Below are 17237 nucleotides of genomic sequence, written 5' to 3' on the forward strand. Positions count from 1 at the left end.
GAGTATGGCACATATTTATTGTGGCATTGTTTTGATATGCTTCTGCAGTGTCACTTGATGTATTTCCATCTAGTCCTGAATTAATTTTTCACCAACCTCTTGTACTGATGATGGGACAGTCTGACCACTGCACAAAGTGTCCTTTAGCTCATTTCAACCCTGTAGTGGTCAATCCATTTGTGAAAATGGCGTGTCATGCTTTCTGGATCTCTCTTTCGCAATTCAATTCAATTCAACTTTATTTGTATAGCACCACTTCACAACAGTGTTGTCACAGGACACTTTACATACACGAAAATACGGCCGTTACACAAAGTTCCTAACTTGTAGATATTTTCCTAACTTCTCAATTTGATCCCAATGAATCCTGGTATATTCATCTTGGAATATTCACCAGCTATCAAGGAAGAAAAATTTAACCCGCCTATTCAGTATCTTCAGGTAGTCATCTGACCTTATTCTTTGGGCGAATAATATTGATTAATGGAGATATGACAAACGGCAGCAACCCCAGATCATAGCACAGCCCCCACAGGCTTCATCACTTCATCAGCATCGCTTCTTCCCTAGATGCAAAAAAGGGTCAGTCTGGACTCATCAGACTACATGACCTTTTTCCACTGCTCCAGAGTTCAATCTTTATGCTCCCTAGCAAATGAAAGCCTTTTTCTCCATTTAGCCTCACTGATTAGTGGTTTCCTTATGGCTAGACAGCTGTTCACTCCCAATCCCTTGAGTTCACTTCACATGGTACATGTGGAAATGCTCTTACTTTCACTATAACACATAGGCTGTTGTTTTTCTTTGATTTTACCAAGCATTTTAAATGCTCGCCATCATTCAGGATTTTTTCCAACGACATTTCTTCCTGGAAGACAATGATGAATAGTCATCTTAAAATTCCCTTGATGCTCAACCAATGTTTTCATATAAGAACGGTTTGTGAGCTTCTCTGTGTTTGCAGGATGAGTCATGTTGCCTCAATGGTGTTGACTTAGAACACAATAAGTTCATCACAACTGAGACCACTTTTTTTTTTTTTTTTTAAATTTCCATTCCACCCAATAAAGTTGGGGCATAAAGTCCAGAAAGAGAGGTACCATTTCGAATAAATAGAACCTTACGTTAGTGTGAAACCTTCATGTGTTTGACTTGATGCAGTTTTATTGGCACTGAGGAAGGATGCAGGTGTCTTTTCTGCGGGATATTATGACTGTACGGCAAAATATGTTGAAAGCTTTTTAACAGCTACTACTTCCTGTTCTTTTGTTTTTTTTACACCACAAACGCATTCAGAATAACTGTGCTGTTCTGTCTTCCTTCCAATGCCTTAAAGGCCCATCTGCTCATAAATGCATGACAAAAAATGTCTCACCTGTTGTCTGATGGAAGCAAAGAGAGTAGTGCCAAAGACGACAGTTTCCTCCTCTCAGGCTGGGTTATGTTGTCCATGCGGTCGACCCACATCTCTATTACGCTGCCCAACAACTGATCCATCTATCAATAAGACAAAAGGATTTAGGTGTGTATGTTTGCATGATTCTGCCACTTCATTTTTTTCATTGTTCCTCTTCATACAAGGTCTGGTCTCATTTTCTACACTTTGACTGGCTTTCTTTATTATTGATGTAACTAAAAGCTTCGTTACTTTGATAATTATTTATTCTATCAATGCTCATTTTTTTCTCTCTGTTTTGACTGTGCTGTTGCATTTTACATTGTGCAGCTACTTGAAAACCTGTTACTGATAACATGAAAGACAGCTAATTTAAGAAAAGGGGAAAAAAGAGGAAAGGGGTTATTAACAATAATAACAAATAAAAGCATTTGCCATAAAAACAGCATTCCTTGCTCTTTATTTTTCCTCATTTTCGATAAAGAAAGAAAAGCAGTCATAAAGAACTAAGATCTTAGTTAATGGAAGAGCACTAAGAAAAGTGCATCCTGCAAAATATTTATTTAGAATAATGTATCTATATCGAAACTAATGCCGCCATATGTAACCCGGCTTTTATTATTTAGTAAGAAAAAACTAAATTAAATAAAGTATCATCAGTTTCACAGTAAATGATGACAGTTTTCGTCCTGAAAGTATTTCTATATGTGACATTTCCTAGCTCATTCCTTTCTGTTTCTTTGAGTATGATACGTTTTTAACAGCCACTTTGCTGATACATTTCTGAGACACGTCTGCAGAGACGAGTGCTGAGGTGCCAGAAATGAGAGTATACACTGAGCCTCACCTCCTGGTTGCATTCAGAAGCCATTTGTGTGAGCAAAGAGGAAAAGAAGCTGGAGTTCTGCAGCAGGACTCGGCCCATGATGCCGAGGTAGGTGGACATTACCACGGGATACCGCTGTAATTATACATATGTGATCAAAGCTTGAGATACAAAATCATATGCACATGACATATAGGCTTTAAGTTAACCAATAATCAATACAAGTTACTACATATCTAATTTTATGTGACAGAAAAGGACAATGTGGAAGAAGGTAAATTACTATTTTAAGGAGTAAATTGAGTCTTTGATATGATTAAAATGGTAAAATGCAGTATTAATACTACAAAACTACCATCACGTTTTTTTTTTTGTTTTGTTTTTTTTTTTTGTTTTTTTTAAACATTATAAAATCTTAGTACATATTGGTAAAATAAGTAAATGCAAACTCACCTCACCGTCCACTATACCTCGGAAGACAGCTGGCAGCAGGGGCTGGAACATGTGGGCTCCCAGTATGGGGCTAACCTTTAAAGCTATTTCTACTACCTGCAGAGAAACAGAGAGAGGAAGGATGAGGGACACTCAGGAAAAGTAACGAAGAAAAACAGACAGGAAGAAGTCAGGAGGGAGGTGGAAATTGAGCATAAAGGTCAGGCGCAGGATGGTGTAAAGGCAGTCATGTGTTAGGGACATAAGGAGAAAAACTGCGTTAAAAGTCTGAGCTATAAAAATGTATTCATCGGTTTGGTTTAGTCAGTCAGGTGGTGCCCCTGAATGCAACTAGAGGCATCAAGCCGCATCCCAGCCACACAGACCAGAGGAAATGGGGACTGAGACAGTACCTAATAACTACACAAGTAACTCTCAAGTTTCCTGTTTTGATTTGAGATGTGTTTTGAATGCAGCAAAACAACCTTTATTGTTGGAAGGCTACCATATACCAGATGTTCGTCACTAGTTCAGCTTTAGGCTGAATTACACAGCAGTAAACATTCCGTCTCTTGTGTATGTAATAAGAAAAGGACCACAGACTTCATTTCAGAAACATTCAGACATGTGTGGACACAAAGGTGTCATACTTAAATTAGATTTTTTTTACACCTCGGGAATAAAGAAGTAAACAAATCTCCTGAGCAATGCATCATCAGGCAAACAATTTTCTTACACATATTTATAATGATGGAATTAAGGGACGTCTTTCTAGAAAATCAGAGGAGGTGCTATAGTTTTCTCTATGGACAAGACAAAGAAATGGTAGAGATGATATTCTTGTGTGTATAGTAGTAAGGTGTCAGTCCTGGCATACAATTAGATATCATCCATATAGAGCTGATCTGACTGATACTTGTGTAGAACAGTAGCAGGCAGAAAAAGTGTCCTTGAAACCACTCAACACCACTGGAAGAAACTCAACAGGTCAGGACAGGAAAAATGTGATTTGTAGGGATTCGGCCTCTCCAGAGGGGCTTAAAGCTGGGAGAGGACATATTCTAAATCCCGTCATTACAGACTTGTAAAACAACAAGGCAGATCAGTGCATGAACTCTTTAGACAAATGAATGCTAATTACTCAGATCTGTCTGTTGTCGGTATGTTATGCATGTACGTCCATGTGTTATGTAGACATTCTTGTTTAGTGTCTGCTGGTCCTTCTTTCTCGTGATAAAAGAAATAGCAGGAGCCAGATGTTCAATAACACCACCAGGCTTTACAAAGCTTAAGCTCTTGGGTCTCATGGCTATTCTGCTTACACATTTACTTAAGCCGTGCAAATAGCACAAGTCTGCAATGACAACATGACAAGCAAAGGCACATGGGCACACTGGCATGTACACAAAAGCAAGAAGGACCCAAAACATAAGCACTCGTAGACTGAGCTAAAAACTTATCTTCTTCAAAAGGCAGGACATGGAAATGTTCAGGTCTTCGGTTACAAGTTCTCATAGAAGACAGAATACACACACCCAGTATTTTGCTTTTATATGTTTTTCGCTGACAATACGAATAATTTGAGGGAAACTTTGCATAGTTTAGAAACATGTCTAAGAACAGCACAGATGGTCACTTATACCCAACTTAATCACCATCAACGTGTTGTCAGACCGTTCAGATTAAAGAAAAGGCCATTTGTGTTATTGAACACACATAAACAAACACATAAATAAATAAATAAATAAATAAATCCTACTCTGTGTCTCATCATTTAACCCTGGAATATGAGAATGGAAAGTTTAACTCAAAATGTATAAATGCAGCTTAAATTATCACCAATGATTAACTATTTACATCATATTTATATTCAAGGCATTCAAGGCGGTCATTGGCATGTGATTTGGCATGTATGAACAGATAACTGGAGAGCTGTGTAAAAACAGTCAATCACCTTTTGACAGGGAAACAATTAAGGTATTCTTTTGGGTTCCTCTACAATCATAGATATGACAGATTTGGTTGAAATTATAGGAAAGTTAGAAGGCCAACATGCAAGGTGTTTGTATAAATTATTGCAACGTCAACATTTTACAATATTGAAGTAACTCATAATAGATGCAGAAGCAATGGGCATGTCTACAGAAAAGCATTATGTAATTGTGGTGAATTATTACGGCCAGAAGAGGGTTATTAGCTAAAAAGCCAGATGCAGATTAAGCGAATTATCAAGGAGGTGTGACACATGGAGACTCTAGCTTTAAACTTCAAGCACTCACATATTACAGGACACCTTTAGCCATTTGAAAGACTCTATTTCTCTGGATTTAGTATTTAGTCTTTTTTGGTGATGTTGGAGAGTTAAAAGAAAGCATGTATCATTTACTCTTGTAGAGCTGCTGCGTAAGCCCCTCCCTCGTCCAGCAGTACATACAAGAAACTTGGTCCTTGCGTAGCAAGCAGCACTTCTTGAAGTGACCTTTGCTCATTCACAACTAAACCAAAAAGCCCGCAAAAGATGGTGTGATTAGAACTTGGCAGTGCTTCCATGTAATGTAAAATATACATCGGATATATCCCTCCCCAGTTAGTCATAAGTATCACAGTATTATGCATGATGATCACACAATGTTCAAATATTTAGTCACTTTGTATAATTTAGTGTTGATGGTGTAAGCTTTTAAATACCACTGTGTGTCACATGCACGCATTAAGCTTCATCAAGTCCTCATACTCTTTTACCATAATGCTGCCATGATTTTCCATGAAAACACACACAAGGTGGGCTTGTTCTGCTGTTACTTCTTCCTATTCTGGCTCTGAGGCATATCACAGCAGGGTTTACTTTGACACCCCCTCATTTTGCCTCTGTTTTTTTTTAGTTTTTTTTTAAATAAATCACATCCATATGCAACACAGACATTTCAGTCTCGCATTAAAAAGGCATGCAGAAGGGTGTATGTTGGGCTATGTACAGTAAACCCTGTACATAAACAAGAAGCAAGAAAAGAAAACATAAACCCACTGAAAAAAGCCCTGACAAATTGCGTAATACTGAAATTATGCACATACAATTGGTCTGACTTCTCTGTGAAGGCAGAATAAAGAGGTCACAGTACCTTCAGCACTTGAACCTGCCCCTCATTTGTGATGTCCTTCAGCAGATCACAAAAGGATCGACACAATGATTCTCCATAGTTCTGAAGAACAGAAACAGCATAAAATGACCACTTATAAATGAATAAAACTCATAAATTTGTGTAAAGATACAGTAAGTATGTGTGCATCTCTTACCTGTAAGAACTCGGTGGCAGATAAGTAAATGTAAGCGTTGACGATCTGAAAACAGGTACGAAGATTCTCGGAGCTTAACTCTGAAACAACAAGATGGTGAAATTTACCAATTTGCCCAAGATATGGTTAAATGACAAACATCCATGTAGGTCAAACTAATGTTTTTATTCTCTTCTTTGCATAGAACAAAATGATGAGAAATCCACTGCATGAATTAAATTTTCCAAGAAAATTAACAACGCTAATAGCAATGAATAAAAGATTATAAAAGGGAAAATTTGCATACCTAATTACTCAGTTCAACATTTTAAAGATGCAAAAGACACAACAGAACAAAAAAATCTTCACTAAGCCAGAAGAAAGTTCACAAAGCTGTATAGATGCCTCAATAAACAGATAAATTGTGAAAACCCATTTACACAAACTGAACTTTAATCATAAAGCATGGCGAGCATCATTATTATCCTGACAGTCTGTTCTGCTTTATCTTTTATTTTTGTTTGACCTTTACTGTATAAACTTACATTATCGTATAGAGTAAAGGTTCACAGATCAATGCTAGATGAAACGTGGATCTTTTTTCAATGCACAGTAATTTAACGTGTTCTGATGGACCAGAAGTCCAACAAAGCATAAATTCAGAGGTTGTAAGCCACGAGGCTACACTCAAATGGGATTTAAAAGGAAGCGCAAAGCAAGAGTGGACAGAAATCTCAGGAGGACACTAGTATAGGTTACAAAATTAAAACACTAATAACCAGAGCATTTTATCATGACAAAAGAAGACATGTGCTCTAACACATCAAGAAGCGTATCCTTAAAAAAAAAAAAAAAAATACATACAAATCCATCCTGAAAAGGTTATGGTAATGTATCAAGATGGAAAACGCCCTCGAGGTAACACACCAAACAATTCGGACCAGACAGGTAAACACTGGCTGATGAAGTGCACAGGTTTGACTTCTGGGTGGTAAATGTGTTTACATGCAGGAGCCAAGGCCATAAGGGTACTACGGCACTACAATAAACGCCAACGGCCTCTTGAAACATCAGTTTTGTAATATCAAGCCTAATTTTATCTATTAAACACCTTTCATGTCAAAAACTCACAAAGACACAAAGTGCTTTACATGCTAAATAGAATTTATGCTTATTTAAATAAAACAATCCAGAGTATATAAGAAATAAAAAACACCTGTTTTAGTTATTTTAGTGTCTCTGCCTCTCTCTCTCTCTCTCTCTCACACACACACACACACACACACACACACACACACCTGCCCAATTATCTCTCTTAACAGAGTGTATAAAAATAATAACCATATGTAAGTCGCTTTGGATAAAAGCGTCTGCTAAATGACTGTAGAATAGAATAGAATAATAACCAAACATTAACACAACTTGTTTGAACCTGCACAATCAGACTAGACACTTTCATCTTCTTCCATATGGCATACTCAAAATGTTCAAAAACTATTATTTTTCAAAAAGATTAATGACATGAACACAGCTGTAAAGTGTGGCAGGAACATGAAAGTTGCATGTGCTGCACAGACACTTTCGGGAGATGGACCAGTTCGCAACCAAAAAGTGGCCGGGTGGAAAACGGGACACTAGAACTGTACTCGGAGAGCGCAAACCTCCACCAAGGCCTTTAAAAAGTTCCTGGATGAAAATGGTGATCCGGATCACCACCAAATCAGTTACAAATCAGTTCTTCCTTTTCACATTTCAACAACTCCTTTAAAATTTCAAGAAAATCCGTCCATAGCTTTTTGAGTTATCTTGAATGCAAAGAGACAAACAGATAAATGCCAGGTAAAACCTAACCTCCTTGGCGGAGGTAACAATGGACATACCAGGAGGTGAAAGCTAGATTTGCAACCAGTGAAAGATACTGCACACTCAGCTGGTTTGAAGGCCAGCATTTGGAAGCATTTTGGTTTCCACTGACCTGAGAACATAGAAGACCTGGACAAAACGCAATACATATGTATTTAAGTTATTTAAAGCCAAAATAAAATATATTATGGTATATTTCCAGTCTTACTAACCACTCAAAGCGCTTTACACTACGAGGCACATCCACAAAAACACACCCCAATAGGCAGAGGGGGCAATTTAGGGTTCACTGTCTTGCCCAAGGACACTTCGGCATGTAGTCAGCGGAAGCCTGGAATCAATCGCCCAACCTTCCAGTTCAAAGACTGTTTTTCCTCCTGAGTTCATCATACACTACATGTTTAAGTGGCTTTACAACCTCACTCGCAAAAAGATTAAAAGAAAAAAAACTACATTATAAGTACAGTTTCACATCATTACACATTACAGATCTGGGTTTTTAAAGTGTATTTCCCCTGAACTTAAGTCATACAAGCGATGCACTTGAGAAATGTGCAATTAATATGCAATAACAGTTGTCCAACTCTGAGCTAGACAATCAATCTCCATGGCACCCTAGGCAGTATAGGCAAAACTGTTTCCTGCAGTTGATGGGTAACCAAATGAGAAAGAGAAACACTAGGAGCTGGTCCACCCATGACTACAGCAGGTGCCACCACAGGAACCACATATATAATGGCAGAGCGGGGTCAACGCCACAGCCATTGGGCTGCAGTGCAAGATCAACAGCTGATCACCATGGTAACAACCTTGCATTCCCCATGAAGAAAACACTAGAGTTAAAATGTCAACAAGTTCTAACAAAAATCAAATAAACCTATAAACAAAAGCAGCAACAAAAATAAACAAAATACACATAAAAACAGTTAATAAAAATAGGATTTAAAATAATAATAAAAGACAAAGACAAAAATAAACAAGCAAAAAAAAAAAAACTGTGAAAAGCTAAGCTAAAAATGTAGATCTTGAGCCCCTTAAAAATATTATTAGTCTCTGCAGCCCTGAGCTTCTCCTGCAGGTTGTTCCACAGCTGAGAGCACACTACAACAATAATTTAATCTACTAAATATAAAAGCATGCATCAGTGCATCTGCGCTGGCAAGAAAGAGAAATGGGTAAATTTAAAAGACGCTGAAAAAATCCTGCATTTATATTTTTAATGAGTGGAATAAAATCCAGTTCAGAGTTGATAAAGAGTTAAGAGGAATAAAAATGTATGACTTTTAGTTTCTCTTTTGTCTCCAGAACTGATAATTAAAACTTTGCCCTGATTGAGCTGCAACAAATTCTGTGCCATTCATGGCTTTATATCTAAAATACAAATTAGGAGGATGTTAACTTTAGGTCACCAGGACACACGGCAATGTAAAGCTGAGTGTCATCAGCATGGCTGTAAAAATCCATACTCCTAATGACACCGCAAAGGCAGCATGTACACATTAAAAAGGATTGGGCCTAAAATTGATTCTTCAGGAAGCCCAGAGTTGATTTCATGTATTTTTCAGGAACATTTATCCATACATATCAAAAATTTAAAATGCAGCCAGTCATCTCGCAGTTAAATGTTTCGCATATGTTTTATGCCTGATGCCCTTCCTGACACAACCCTCTGGAGCAGGACTCAAACCTCAGACCGTCAGGACCATAGACTGTATAAAAAGATGGAAGGAGCCTCCGTGACGTAACCCATAGGTTTCTGAAGAGCTGAATTTAAGCTCAGTGGGCAGTTCCTACCATCGCCATCTTGGCAGGAGCATGTGTGTCGTCTCGCCCAGAAAATACAAAAATGGGCAAAGAGGTAGAGCTGAGAGGGGGCCTGTATGCCTCATGGTGGATGACTGACATCGAACGATTTTGTACTCCTGTACAACTCCGAGATGCCTAAAAGCTAAAAGCTTACTGAGCTAACCCAGAGAGAACAGGAGCTAACCAGCTAATGGAAGTAAGCGGACTAAAGCTAAGTCACGTTGTTAACCGGCTAAAAACTGCGGTTGTTCCATGTTATTCTTACTTGAAGTGGAAGATTGGGTACCTGTCAATCAAAAGGACACTCCCCTAAATATGCTGAATTTCAAGATTAAATTACTTTTAAACGCGCAACTTAAAAAAAAATTCACTTCCCCCACAGTTATCATGACTGACCTATTAAACTGAAAATTGATATTTGTACCAGGCTGTAAACGTGTTTATTTCTGCTGTGAAGTTGGCCTTTGTAACATATGAGTCTATAAGGATTCGCTCTGTTTTGGGACCAGCCCCTAGCAGATGAGGGGGGAACTGCAGTTTTATGCACTTCCGCATAGGCTTCACTTTTAACCGCCGGAGGTTGCCGCTTGGTCAGGACACAAGACAAGCAGCTTCTACCACCTGAGCCACTGTCACTACCTTAATTTATGAAGAGTATGAAGTGGAAAATCAGTGATTCATGAGCGGCACCACAGGTATAATACAATAAATAAAGAGCTCAGTTCGAAAATTCACAATATAGATGAGAATGTTTGCACATAGACAAATGAGAGCTGAGAAGACAATAGAGTAGACCAAAATAAAAGTCTCCTAAAGGGATGGACACACAGACACACACCTACATGACCTACAGTCTTCACTGTGTAACACATTTTACACTGCACTGAGCTGATGGTAGGTGGGAGTACAGATGCATGCCATTTTCAACCAAATCATGTCCCGTCTCCCACAGCTTAAAAGAAAGCAGAGTGTAGTCGATACTGTAAATCATCTAAACCTGAATCAACAACGCATCTACTCGTCAAACTTGCATGGAAGAAGATGGAAGAGTCCAGTCTGATATGCAGGTTCAAACAAGTGGTATTAATGTTGATCTATGCCATATGTTTTCGTGGGCCATCTGCCAACCATAATAAGGTAATGAGGACAATATATGCAGCCATCTGTTACTTGGTCAAGTAAGTAATGTATTCCAGGGCCTATTTACTCAGCACATCAGCTTGTATGAATATTCAACACTACACACATACCGTAGTATGGTGCCAAATTAGAGGAAAAAAACCCATACAGAGCACGAGTGAATAAAATGGAAATAATGATGGGTTTAAAAACAAGCAAATGTGCAAAGTACAGAAGAAACAAAAGCAATGTAATGTGAAGCTATTGCATGCAGTAGTATACTGAGGCATGGATAATGGACTGTGGAGCATTTTAAAAGATGAAAGCTTAACAACTATAAACTGTTTCCTTTGGTCACACTATTCCTTTTCTCAAAAGGAGAGGCGAAAGTAATAGATGGATTGGTGGAAATTGAGCAAGAAAATACATTTTTTGCTGCAGATGGAGAGCACAACAGGTCAGCAGTACTGCTAAAGAGTTGCACAAATTACCCAAAAAATTGTATCAAGAGAAATTTGGTGCATTTGTTGACAATACATAGCCATGGTCGGAGTCTTTGCTTTGTACTACGGATGTTTAGGGAGAAATTCAAAGCACCTTTAAATATTAAAAGTTGAATAAATATAAAATATACATCTGACCCAATATCAAGCTGCAGAATTTTTAGTAATTCTGACAACATTTAAAAAATTCTTACAACTCAGGGAATGCATTTCCCTTTTTTCCCCTCCTTTCTGATGTTTTGTGGCGATAACTGCAGCAAAACATATTTTTTCCAATGACAACACCAATGAAAATGGGAAGAGAGAATTAAGGTTCTGATGCTGTTTCTGATAATGAAAGAGCAGAGATAATATTAAAGTATGACTCGAAATATTGTGCGAATAACTATAAATAGTAGTGATTTTTGTTTCTTCTTTTTTGTTTTTGCATTGAGTTGTATTAAATGTTCTGTTTGTTTGCATATGTTTGTGGGTGTAAATGACGTATAAATGATGTAAATAACAACATGTGTGATGTAATGTAGAGAAGAATAGCTACTGATGTTTCAAAGAAAATATGCTCATCAGTAGTTTTTTTTTTTTTGTTTTTTTTTTTTAAATGTACATCTAATCATCATTCTTCCTAAAGTCAGTTCAGAACTATATAATACATGGATCACTGATCACTGTTCAGTTCTTTTGGAATAGAAAAAGGCATTTACTAAAATGTTATTTGTTTAAACTAAATGTAACTCCCAAATGAACTGCATCAAGAAATTAGAATCCACAACAACAGGATCATTGAAAGCACTTGTGGCCTCAGGGTGGTCTTTCACATCTGAGCTGCTTTTGCAGCAACACTTCAGCGACAGCTGATCGACTTCTCTGATATTACTTTGAGCTCAGATGCCACCAGTAAGTCCCCAAAGGCTCAGATTGGCACAAACATGTAAGGGGGCATTTATGAGTCAGCTAAGAGCGACAACACTTGAGGCACAGTTAAAAGGCTACTCCAGTTCAGATGGAAGGAAAACTACAGGGCTGGACTAAAAATGTTGTATTGGAAAAAATCTGGAAATGAAGTGAAACATTGGGAAAAATCAACTAAGACAAAAATAACTAGCGCTGTTTGATGTAAGGCATTTGTGTTTAGTTTGTGCACTATACCAGCTAAGATTAATGAGGAAAAAGTGGGAGTTTCATCATAATTTTTTTCTCTGGGCCCCAACAGATGTCTTATTCTTTTAGAGTACACATCTATCAGTAAGTGAATCCTACAGAATTAAGCTTGAGGAGGCTAAGCTTGGGAAACTGAATGCGCAAAAAAATTCTGATTCGAGTCAAACAAGCAGACTTGGCCAGTTTACAAATTCATCATGCATTCAGCGCAAGATATCATGGGTAAACACAACCAAAACAGCGTGCATGGGATGATAGGTGGATCTGGACAGGAAAAATGACTCGCGGTCAGGCGTGGAAGAAGTCTGGAAAACATAGTAGAAATATGACCAATCCAAGACCACTAAGATCTGTTGTGACTACATATTTAACTGTTATGCTTTAGAAACCAAAGTTGTTCCGCATTAACCAATACATGAGCAAGTTTTCCTCTTCATTGTGTATCTTGTCTTCTTCAGTAAAACTTGGTGCAGCACCATTTTCTGACAGAGAGTGGGACACGGTAATTAAAAGGTCCGATTTGTTTGAGTAGTGCCGCATGAACGTAATCTCAGTCTGTAAGATACTGCATTCCCCAACTGAATCAGAGGGAATTTAGTGAAATATGCGGGTGCGAATGGACCATAACTTGCACACTCACAAGTGCCAAAAACACCAAAATGAACAGAAATGTGGACTAATCTGGCAGACTATTAAGAGTAGGTGAAAATGTCCCGGGGGTTAAATTAGAGAAATGCCAGAATGCTAAAAAATATAGAGTAGTTTTAACACTGCAGGGTTTATTTGCTGGAGAGGCAGACTGGCAGAGGGAGGCAGATGGCAAATATGAGCATTTTATCTACATTACCTCCAACTAACATCACACACCAGTTATGTGTTTGCTTAATAATTGTAATGCAACGAGGTATTACTAAACAGGGTAAACTTAGCACTGTTTAAATGCACTTTAGCAAAGCTTAAGCTCCTGGACCCACATGCCTCAGAGAAAGGGAGAGTTGTCTGTCTACACCAGGGGGATGCTGAAATCTTGGACCCAAAATGCAACCGTGTCTGGTGTCAGACTGACTAGCTTAATCAATTCACCTGCTAATAAAATGCACACGCTATTGTGCTGTTTAATCAATTGCTGATCCTCAAAAACTAGCTTAATCAGGTATTTACACTTACATAATATTGGCAAAATTGTGAGGGAAAATGTTAAAGTGGGGCTAAAAATGAAACAACAGAAAGAGTAAGCGCAAAGAAAATTGCAACCATTAGGAACAGTACATAGACTGGCAGTACATTTAGAAAGTTGAAGCATTACCCCAAGGTTGGGACTAAGGGCCACTGAAACGTCCCTCCAGCAGACGTAGTAGCAAAGCTGATGAGTGACATAGCATTATCCGGGAGGCCATTGCCTTCCACAGTTTAGCACCTGGCAAGGTCTAAGGGCATTAGCTAATTAGTCCCATGATCATAGCACATGGCACAGAAATGTTAGTTTTGCTCAGCTGGTCAAGATAAACTAATGCTAGGCTAAGAAATGTCATTCATAACTAAAGCATCTATTTGCCTTATACACTGTTTGACATACAAGCTAATTGCTTGGATGCCACCTATGAAAGGAAAGTCTATATGATTATATCTATATAGATATATACATCTTACTTTATGTAACTTGAAGTCTTAAGGGGAGGTTGTTTTCTAGTTTGAACTCTTTTCAATTCAGCAATATTAGGAGTTTATGTGTACAAGTAGGCATAACCAATTATTATGGATGAGAGGAATGAATTTGCTTCCCTATGAATCAGGATTCATCTATTAGGTCCAATAAAGTCCAAATGTACATTTTTCATTTCAACCATATCATTATAGGACTTGTGTGTGATGTAGAGTAAGTTTAGCTGAGTTAGTTGATGCATTGTAGTATATAAATCAAGTTGTGGGTAATGTTGAAGAGGGGCAATAGCTGATGGCAGTTTAGGACTTCTAAAAAAAAAAAAATGTAACTGAAAAATTACAATTAATTACAGTTTAAATTTTTCTCTCAATCCTATAAATTAATGAGCTAACCCCTGCCAAACTGCATGCATTTTGCATGCATCAACTTGCACTGTTGATATATTTCTAAATGACTCAATATTACTCCGTTTATCTTCCTTAAAAGTTAGATGTTTAGAAAAATATCAGAAAAGCCACAGAATGTCAAATCTGATTAGACTTTTTTTTCTCCCAAAAAAACGATAAATGCAATTAAATTTTCTCAAAGAACTGCCACGGGAGAATACAATCACTCTCCATGCAAAAGCACACACGTAGCGTCATAATCAACTAGTCACAAAAACAGCTGCTAAGGCACTGATTTAGATTAGTCAGAGCATCCTTCATTGCCCATGGCATATGCTGCAAAATCTGCTTCAGCTATCAAGAGAAGAATTGCTATTCTTCTTCAGCTATTAAGAGAAAAATTAACCTCCTATGCAAGTGTGGTGGCAGCTCCCGATCTACCTCCGATGTGTGTTCGGGGTACTGCTGGAATTTATGGTCATCTTCAAAAGCAATTTTTGCTATAAACGCAAAAGCAGCAAAACATAACATACCAATATGTTGTGCAAAACTCTGCACTGATGTGCTGTAAACACAGATTGGGTTTGCTGGGATCATTCAGTCAACTAGAGAGAGTCTCAAATCAGTAAAGTCCCTAGGATGAAAAGGTTAAAAAAAAAAAAAAAAAAAAAAAAAAAAAAAAACTTAACTTGAAAGTGATAGAAAAAAGTAAATAAAAATCCTATGAGGATGCAGTCCACAGAGACCTCAGATACAGCAGCAAAGTAAGTAAGAAATTCCCGTGGCGTTTGTACTGAAGAAATCTTTGAAGTCACGGATGAGTAATCACGCTTGAAGGAAGCGATGAAGTGGCAAAAATCCGCTTTACAAGGAGACCTCCCATGTATAAAAGAACTGTTATGATGAGAGTTCAGGGGAAAAAAAAAAAAACTCTTAGTGTTGTGCCCAGAAAAATAAATAAAACAAATAAAAATGGAATTTTTGCACTCTGGTGACACAACAGCTCAAGGATACACAGGGCATATAAAGCTTAGGAGAATTCAAAAGTGCAAGAAGAGAATAACTGTGGTTCACAACACCAAAGTTTACCTTAACCACAATAAACGCTGACAGATCCAATTTGATAGATATATAATAATTGGAGCAGTTTTCTCTCTCTCTCTCTCTCTCTATTAAATACGGCCAAATACACTCACTGCCTGATAGCTACAATCAAAGTCATTACCTTCAGTTGAGCCTGAAATAAAAAGGTTATCCTCTAATGGAAATACCTAGATTGACCCATGAAACATATTAGCTGAGCAATTAAGTGTAAAAGCTTTCACACTCCCTTCATGGGGAGATCATTTGATGAGTCCTCGGCAGCACCAGTTATCTATAACTGCTATGGCTGGATATACATACTGTATATGATGGAGGAGGGGTTTACGGAAATGACACAGGCAGCAGAATTTTCAACTGGGTGCGGTTTATGGAGGGACTTGTCAGGTAAAGCAGCCATAAAGCAGCAGCCATAATGTCATTTCTGATTTGACATGAGCAGTTGTGTTGCTGTGAAGTACATGAAAGCCAGATCAGAAATGCATGTGTAAGTTATTGAGAGATACGTGATTATGAACCTGAGATAGCAGTTTTCTTGTATTTTGACAAGGAAAGGGAGACAAGATGGAGAATGACATTATGGGCGTGAGTAGCAGGTGTGCTTGTCCAGCAACTCAGTCAAATGAATGGCTCGTTACGTAGCCTCGGCAGAGCTGGATAACATGCAGAAGAAGGAACAGCTATTTAATTCAGGTTTGTTGGAGAAGGGATGCATCTAAAGGTTTTAAGAAGGTAAATCTTAAGGAACGGACTTGGGCAACTGTGAACTAAATAAAAGAAAGAAATAGCAGGTGCTGGAACAGAAACATGTTTACACCTTAGCAGAACAGATAGGGGTAGTGTAGGGGTATTAATACCTTGTAGTTCAGCTGGACAACACAGTTGACTGTAACAAGAAAGTACAGAGCAGACTCTGCCTCTAAAGGAGGTTAAAATCATCCAATGTCTGCACCAAAATGTTGCATATTTTCTTTATGCGTTTGTGGAAAGTGCATTCAGCTTTGCTTTCATCTGTTGGGGCAGCAGCATCAGAGGCCAAACAAACAGATCAAGAAGGCTGCTTCTATGCTAGAAAAAAAAAACAAACCTGAAAGCCACTGGAGCTGGTTGTACAGAGAAGAATGCTGCACAAGATGCATGTGTTTATTGAGAGGCTTTGTCAAGTTCACTGCAAGATAGAAAGATTGGTCCTGCCAGCAGTCACCATCCTTCAGAATATGATTTTCTGAAAACTAATAAAACAAGAAAAGTGCTCTTCTTGCAGAAGAGCAAATGTGAATGCCCTTTTATGCTGAATAATTGATACGCAATTGCATAACCATTTGGAGAAGCAGCACAACTATCCAACTTTCCCAATGGGCATTCACATTAATAAACAACAATAAGAGCCAACAATTAATCAATGCAGACAACTAAGTACTAGTCCAGTGGTTCCCAACCAATTGTCACTGCAGGCCTCCTTTGGGCAACTCCCAACAAGCTGTGATCCTGCTTGGCTTCATGCTTTACTAGCTTGTGGACCTCACAAACCCAAAAAGTACATGACCAAAACTGTCATTAATGATGTTAAGTAGCTTATTACAGTTTTGACTTAGGATATAAGTTTTCAAATATTATTGTATTGTGTATTTATTCAGTGTAGGACCTGTTTTTAGAAGTTAAGTGTTTCAGGCTTCCAAAACGTTTGTCATGTAAATCAATGTCCAACAGA

General features: G+C 38.0%; 1 protein-coding gene across 1 annotated transcript in view; it reads right to left on the reverse strand.

The window, feature by feature from the left end:
* ipo11 (importin 11) overlaps positions 1 to 17237 on the reverse strand; it is a 135790-nt gene that overhangs the window by 35944 nt on the left and 82609 nt on the right. The window contains exons 22-26 of the mRNA XM_079250701.1: positions 5949 to 6028; positions 5774 to 5854; positions 2676 to 2771; positions 2244 to 2357; positions 1376 to 1497 (exon numbers count right to left, since the gene is read on the reverse strand). Of these exons, the coding sequence (XP_079106827.1) occupies positions 1376 to 1497; positions 2244 to 2357; positions 2676 to 2771; positions 5774 to 5854; positions 5949 to 6028 (493 nt within the window). The remainder of the gene's footprint in view (positions 1 to 1375; positions 1498 to 2243; positions 2358 to 2675; positions 2772 to 5773; positions 5855 to 5948; positions 6029 to 17237) is intronic.

This window comes from Telmatherina bonti (genome assembly GCF_933228915.1).
Source record: "Telmatherina bonti genome assembly, chromosome: 13".
Classification (NCBI taxonomy): domain Eukaryota; kingdom Metazoa; phylum Chordata; class Actinopteri; order Atheriniformes; family Telmatherinidae; genus Telmatherina; species Telmatherina bonti.